The sequence below is a fragment of the Danio rerio genome, chromosome 3, assembly GCF_049306965.1.
Source record: "Danio rerio strain Tuebingen ecotype United States chromosome 3, GRCz12tu, whole genome shotgun sequence".
NCBI lineage: Eukaryota > Metazoa > Chordata > Actinopteri > Cypriniformes > Danionidae > Danio > Danio rerio.
The window spans coordinates 62,541,500-62,550,000 of NC_133178.1; the positions used below are offsets into that span (position 1 = coordinate 62,541,500).

An 8,501-nucleotide genomic window follows, 5' to 3' on the forward strand; every position below is an offset into this window, starting at 1 on the left:
ATTATTTTGCTTCTCGATTCTAAAATCAAATTTGCACTCATATTGGGTCATCCTTATATTGTCGAACCCTGCTTTTAGGAAAACTACAATTTAAAAATTATTTTAAACCAGCCAAAGTGGCTAGTGGGATTGTCTGTCTAACCCGCCAAAGCTGAAATCTGCCCGCATTTGGCGGGTTGGCGGGTGTTAATGTAAAGCCCTGATGGCATTACAGTGGTCCCTCGCTAAAACGCGGTTCGCGTTTTTTTTTTTTTTTTTACAATTTGACTTTTTTTTTTTTACAGCGCATTGTGTTCTGCATCCTGATTGGCTGTAGACCATTATCAATCAATCTTCTCTGTGTCTCCTGTACAGTAGAGAATGCATTCAGCTTGCCACATTACCAGAAATATTCAATGGCTAGCAGTGTGATTTTCAACAAGGATGCTAAAAATGCTGTAACTGTCCGCAGCAAGACCATCGTAAATGGGGTTGGACACTGAATGTGTCATGCCACGATGTGCCACACAGCGCCATGCATTTTAGAATTGTAAACATAGATTTCTATAAGAGTACGCACACCAGCACTACAAGTCGACTGCTGTCTGCGGTGCCCAGCTGCGTCTCAGGACTCTGTTATTGATTCTGCCATGCCACAGAGTGCCATCTGAATATTTTCATTTTAAATAACATGCGAATGTGCGCGTCCGGTGTGTGTTACTTCCATCTGTCATGTGCGCGGCGCATCCAATGTGTGACCCCTTTAAGGATGGAGTCTGCTTTAGCTTTGTGGATCAGTGACTGCAGGAAAAAAACAATACACTAGATGCCAATATTATCCGCATAAAAGCTGAAAAGCTTTATGAACCTTTTGCGATGAATGTTTGCGCCTGACAACAGGCTTTGATATTTGGTTTCATTCTATAATACTGGACTTATTTTTCTACCAAAGTTTAAACTTTGAGAGTGTTTGAATGAGAGAAAAGTGTGAAAATGTCTGAAAAAAGTGTAGGAAGTGTGCAGTGAGGGGGTTTACAGCCTTAAAACATCTCTAATAATTGTAAAGAATCAAGCTGACTACTTTGCGGATTTTGCGGATTTCCACCAAATGATCATTAATCAAAAGGGAAAACAAAAATAGAATGAATTCATATATTTTATGTTAGACACACATCTGATGCTTGTATTTGCAGCAGCTCCACGTCCACAACTTCACACATTGGGTTAAATTGAGCTTTACAGTCTCCGTGTTCAGCCCTTTACTTCCACTGTATCTGTTCAGCTGAGGGAACGGAACCAACCCCATGACATCAGACACAGCAATATTCCAAGATTGCGGTGCCCCAGGTCTTAAATCTATAGTAAAATATGTCGTTTTGGTTACATTAATCGAGTTTGTTTTAGATATTTTCATTAAAGAAGAAACCTATTTACAAAATAATGTAAACTTGACTGAGTGCTTAATTTCCCCTTTAAAGTTACCTTATGATACCATGAATACCAATTAAAAGACTTTATTTTTTACTTAGCAAACTCACTACCAGTGTTGTTTTTTATAAATGCACAGAATCATATTTCCATCTCCCAAACACACACAAAAGAAGCAAGGTCATTATATAATAGGCTCTGCACCATTTACTGTCAGTCTTCAGCAGTTGTCTGCTCCAGTTTTGGTGGACTCATGAGTGATCCACTTTAAGTTTGACAGAAATAGAAGTCTTAATAGATTTTAGCGCAGCGCACATACCTGCTCCTCAATATCAATCCAGCAGAGCAGCTGCAGGGCTTCAGTCCAGAGTGCTTCATCACGTCACATCAGCCAGATCATTACACGGTTACCTCAGCTGATCTGGGCTTTTGTGACTGTTATTTAGCTTATTATATGGGTCATTCATGCACTGTGGGACCCTTCAAACTCTATTCAGAAACATTTATAGGCCCGTGTTGTCATTTAAGCACTTAAATTACAAAACGTGATTTTGTGTCACGTAAACACGATGGAAATAAAGAGCTAAAGTTAACCGGTGACATTTAACATTCCCGAGTACACAAGTTAGGACCTATTCTTTATTTACATCATCTTTTTTATATCCAGTGACAGACTTGTAAAGGCTGAAACATATTGTAAGAGGGAACCCAATAGTATTTTTCCTAAGTCCTATTTGCCCAAATAATTTCCCAAATAAACAAATGACTGAATTGATTAATCAATTAATGGACGAACAAATAAATTAATAAATAAATGACTCAATGAATAAACAAATTAATTAATTAATAATGAAAGAACAATAAACAAATAATTGACTAAATGAATAAATTAATACATTTATAAATAAATTATTAAAGATGAATAAATAAATTCATAAATGACTGACTGAATAAATAAATTAAATAATGAATAAGTTAATCTATGAATAAATACATAAACAAATAAATGAATTAATGTATAAATAAATGCCTACATGAATAATCAAATTAATTTATGAATAAATAAATAAATAAATAAATAAATGAAATAATAAATAAATAAATAAATAAATAAATAAACAAATGACTGGATTAATAAATTAATAAATAAAATAATGAATAAATTATTGTACAAAGATACATAAATAAATAAATGAATATATAAATAAATACTTATATGAATAAGCAAATGACTGAACGAATAAATTAATGACTATATGAATGAATAAATTATGAATGAATGAATAAATAAATACATAAATAAATGAATTAATTATTAAATTAATGAATTATTGAATAAATGAATGAATGAATGAATGAATGAATAATTAAATAATGAATTGATTAATAATTAAATAAATGACTAATGAAATGAATGAATGAATGAATGAATGCATTCATAAATACATTAATAAACAAAAGAATAAACAAATACATAAATGACTGACTGAATGAATAATTTAATAAATTAAATAATAAATAAATTATAATTACATGAACGAATGAAGGAATGAATAAGTTAATGTATAATTAAATACTTGCATTAAGAATCAAATTAATGTATGAATAAATTATTGAATGAATATATTAATTAATAAATAAATGAATGAATAAATTATTGAATGAATGAATGAATGAATAAATGAATGAATGAATGAATGAATGAATTGAAATGAATGAATAAGTGTGTATATCCTAACAAATAAGATGAGCAAATTAAAAGTACAAGAGGACAGGATTCACACAGTTTGTTATATATAACGGACTTCATCTCTGCTGTGTGTGACCTTGCGAATGTTCTCCACAGGTTTGGATCAGATGTCCAGTCGTGGCAGCGGAAGATGTTTCCCGCCACCCATGAAAACCTTCAAGCTGTTTGGCAGTAAGAGCAGAGGATCAGTGCTTCTGCTGTTCTCACTCTGCTTTCCTCTTCTCCATCTGTTCTCAAAGGCTTCGACTCTTTCATCTCGGCTGTTTCTGAAGCTGCTCTACTGCTGATGCTCACACTGCAATGTACATGAGGTTTTTGTTTAAATTAGAGATGCACAATATTTACTGGACCAATACATTATCGGCCGATATGGGTAAAAATACTGTCTTTTTTAGAGTTAAAATAAAAAAAATACAATCAAATAAAAATATCAGACAATGTGCACTTTGTCAAAATGATTAGCACTTTTAAGCATTTTTTTTGATTGTCTACAGAACAAACCACTGTTATATAATAACTTGCCTAATTACCCTATCCTGCCTAATTAACCTAGTTAAGCCTTTAAATGTCACTTTAAGCTGAATACTGGTATCTTGAAAAATATCAAGTGAAATATTATTTACAGTCATCATGGCAAAGATAAAATAAATGAGTTATTAAAACTGTTATGATTAGAAATGTGTTAAAAAATCTGCTCTCCATTAAACAATTCAGCTAATTATTCAGACTTCAGCTGTTTGTGTGTCTGTTTTCAGATGGTTTCAGACACAGGAGTGTGTTGGCGGTAGAAACACTCTTTCTGCTCTACGTTGGGCTTTAGAAGATGAACCGCCGGCAGATTCGGCTTTAACTGATGGTGTTTATCTGCTGACCACCGGCCTACCGGATCAACACATGGTCAGTCAATTCCTTCCAATGACATGCAAGTCAATCTTTGGACTATATAGTACACTTAATGTAGATGTAAGCTGTCTAAATCACAATTCTTTTAGTTTTATCTCAATGTAACGGAACTATTTTTGTGTGTGTGTGTGTGAGGCAGCATGGTGGCCCAGTGGTTAGTTCTCGCACAGCAAGGTCGCTGGTTTGAGTCCAGGCTGTGCCTTTTCTGGGTGGTGTTTGCATGTTCTCCACTTGTTCATGTCTGTTTCCTCTGGGTGCTCTGATTTCCCCCACAGTCCAAAGATATGCGCTGTAGGTGAAAATGAGTGTGAGCGTGTATGGGTGTTTCCCAGTACTGTGTTGCAGCTGGGAGTCATCCACTGCTTAAAAAATAAGCTTGAATAGTTGGAAGTTCACTTCACTGTGGCGCACCCTGATAAATAAGGGATTAAGCTGAAGGAAATCAATGAATATTTCTGTGTGTGCGTTGTGTGTGTGTGTGTGTGTGTGTGTGTGTGTGTGTGTGTGTGTGTGTGTGTGTGTGTGTGTGTGTGTGTGTGTGTGTGTGTGTGTGTGAGAATGAGAGAGGTATCTGAAGAGATCTGAACATGGCCCAAAGGAAGACAGTGAAGCTTTTAAGGTCATTAAGTGCCCTCTTGAGACCCCTTTGTTTTCTCATAGGGCTCAGTTAATAGCTAACCGCATTAGCTGCCCCACGGCGCCTGTGTGTCATTTTCACTTAAAGGATTTGGAGACTGAAGACAGGATCCTGGTATCTTTGTTTGTTCAGTTTAATGCTATTTGAACAGAAGATGTAAGTAAAAAGAAAAAAAGAAGAGAATTTTATTTAAAGCCTATGTTTAATGTAGTTAAATGGATATATAAAACATAGATTTATTGTTATTTATTATGCATTTATTTATTGAATAAAGAAAAATACAGAGTATATAACAAAAAATGAATTATACATCAAATTAGCCAAATACTTTTATGATAAATTTGATGACACAATGACAATTTAAAGCTTTTTATTGTTGAATTTAAAAAAAATTATTTATGTTACTTAATGTATTAAATGATATGATTTCAGCGATGGAAGCACATCCCACTTTGTCTCCTTAACCAATCACCTACTCCCTAAAACTTATTTAAGGCAGACTAGCCCTCTAGTTGTCACATAACCAGCGATCGCTCTCCAGAGCTAGATAGATGGATGGATGGATGGATGGATAGATAGATAGATAGATAGATAGATAGATAGATAGATAGATAGATAGATAGATAGATAGATAGATAGATAGATAGATAGATAGATAGATAGATAGATAGATAGATAGATAGATAGATAGATAGATAGATACATAGATAGATGGATAGATAGATACATAGATAGATAGATAGATAGATAGATAGATAGATAGATAGATAGATAGATAGATAGATAGATAGATAGATAGATAGATAGATAGATAGATAGATAGATAGATAGATAGATAGATGGATAGATAGATGGATAGATAGGAAGAATGATAGATAGATAGATAGATAGATACATAGATAGATGGATAGATAGATACATAGATAGATGGATAGATAGATAGATAGATAGATAGATAGATAGATAGATAGATAGATAGATAGATAGATAGATAGATGGATAGATGGATAGATGGATAGATGGATAGATAGGAAGAATGATAGATAGATACATAGATAGATGGATAGATAGATACATAGATAGATGGATAGATAGATAGATAGATAGATAGATAGATAGATAGATAGATAGATAGATAGATAGATAGATAGATAGATAGATAGATAGATAGATAGATAGATAGATAGATAGATAGATAGATAGATAGATGGATAGATAGATGGATAGATAGATGGATAGATAGGAAGAATGATAGATAGATACATAGATAGATGGATAGATAGATACATAGATAGATGGATAGATAGATAGATAGATAGATAGATAGATAGATAGATAGATAGATAGATAGATAGATAGATAGATAGATAGATAGATAGATAGATAGATAGATAGATAGATAGATAGATAGAAACTAAGGACTACATTTCCACCTTCCCCTGGACTACATATTCATACATGCTCTCCGGTTACACTCACACATGCTCCCTCATCAAGATTGATTACATTCTCACCAGCTGAACCTTGTCAGAGACTGATTACACACCCTACATTAACCACTTATTTACTCATCCAGTTTGCCGAATCTTGTTAGCTGTTTCAGTAGCATTACAAAGCGTTTTCCCTTATTTGTTTCCCATGTTTAGACCTTAGCCTTGTTTACCCTTGTTCTCCTGTTTAGCCGCCTGCCTTATGACCTATTGCCTGTATATTGATTACGACTCTGGATTTGCCTGAATATACATGTTAACACCTGATTTGACCATTGTATGCCTGACGCTGAATAAACCTGCATATTGGATCTTACCTCCAGTTGTGTGTGTCATCCCCCGCCATTACACTAGTGTTCTTCTTCTCGTACTTTCTAACCCTCCCTCCCTCAATCCCTCCCTCTATTTCCTCACTTCCCATTCACAATCCTATAACCGTCTTCACTACTAGGTTGAATCGGGGCGGTCCAATCACTCTGCAAAAATATTACAGAGACGGTCCCCCCACTCTGAGTCTCTGGGCATCATCGTAGGACGCCCGATCAACCTACCTACCTACCTACAGTTTATCTTCTTACTTCCCTTCCCCTTCATTCCTACACCCCTTCAATAAAGTCTAGTTCAAAGTGTGGCATTTTCCATGCTGGTAAATAAAATAATAACTGAATAAATAATTTGAAACTGCAACAAAAGTTTATCAATTAGTTTTTTTCTGCAATATAACATAAATTATACTATTTTAAATATGTGTAATTTAAAAAAAATATTGTTATGTTTCAGTCATTAGTGCTTTTAATTGTTAATCCTTCAGTTTATTCTGATCACTCATAAATAATCCTCTATTATATTGCCTGTAAGCATGTTGAAACCTCAGCAAAATGGCCAAGTCAACCTTTGCTGCCCTCTGCTGTTCATATATAAGCAGTGCAGAGTTTGATGTATCTCTGCACTGTATTTACATTTTCATTTTATTACGTTTAGCAGTCCAATCTAACATTAGACCAGCATTCATTGTCTTTCATGCTCTCATTCTCAGGATTCAGTCACTTCTTATGTGTCTGAGCGCTGCAGCACATCAAACCTGAACCTCCATGTGTGCCTGTTCACCGAAGTGAAGCACACTGAGTCGCAGGCCGAAACTGCACGGGCTCTGAGTGATCTGGCACACGCTGGACACGGGCGCTTCATCTGGACCACAGAAACCGGTGAGGTCATTTACTCTCTTAAGGCTGGATTATATTTCTGCATCCAGTTATCGGCGTGACCCACGCCATATGCCTTGTGTGTAGTTGTACATTTAAACTTCTGTGTGCTGTTTGTGTTGCTCTGCAATGAAACTTCTGAAAAACTAGCTGGCAGTAGGTAGTGTCGAGTTTCTTCACTGGTGTTTTGTTTTTTTTCTGAATGCTACTTTATATGGCATATTTATATAGCTTAATTTTATGTTTTATCAATAACATGATAGTTTTAAATTTAGCAGCTTAATTACTATGTTATAACAATGCAATAACAATGGTATTACAAAGTACATATAATGTAATTACAGTGTTATAACAGTGTAATTACAATGTTATTACATATTATTATTATTATGACATTAATTACAATGTTATAACAGTACAGTTACAATGTTATAAGATGTTATTACATAGTAATTATAATATAATGGCAATCATTACATATTACACATTAGCATATAACATGACATTAATTATATGCTATGTTATAGCAATGTAAATACAATGTTGTTACATAGTAACTACAATGTACTGACTTTATACTTACATTTTTAACATTGTAACTACTATGTTGTTACATTAGAATTATGTTGTAACAATGTAATTACAATGTACAATGTAATTACTACATCATTAGGTTATAATTACTATGCAATGACAATGTAATAACAATGTTATAACAGTAATTGTAATTTTAAAACAGCGTAATTACGATGTTATAACAGTGCAATAACAATGTTATAAGCTGTTATTAGTAATTATAACATTACATATTAGAATATACCATTATATATTAGTTACAATGGTATAACAGTGCAGTTACAATGTTATAAGATGTTATTACATAGTAATTGTAGTAACACATTACATGTTAAATACTAGCATATAACATTATATATTAATTATAATGTTATAGCAATGTAATTACAATGCTATTACAAAGTACATATAATTTACATGCATTTAATTACAGTGTTCTAACAATGTAATTACAATGTTATTACATATTATTATTATGATGACATTAATTACAATGTTATAACAGTACAGTTACAATGTTATAAGATGTTATTACA

At 33.4% G+C, this 8,501-nt stretch overlaps 1 protein-coding gene across 8 annotated transcripts in view; it reads left to right on the forward strand.

Annotated features, from left to right (window-relative positions):
• The window catches only part of vwa3a (von Willebrand factor A domain containing 3A), a 72,778-nt gene that overhangs the window by 40,442 nt on the left and 23,835 nt on the right, over positions 1–8,501 (forward strand). For 7 of the 8 annotated variants that reach the window (XM_073945152.1, XM_073945154.1, XM_003198187.7 and 4 more), the window contains exons 16-18: positions 3,254–3,328; positions 3,913–4,054; positions 7,224–7,392. In XM_073945152.1, coding sequence (XP_073801253.1) covers positions 3,254–3,328; positions 3,913–4,054; positions 7,224–7,392 — 386 coding nt within the window. Of the gene's footprint in view, positions 1–3,253; positions 3,329–3,396; positions 3,469–3,912; positions 4,055–7,223; positions 7,393–8,501 lie in introns of those variants that run through there. The other variant, XM_073945157.1, reaches the window with a different exon arrangement.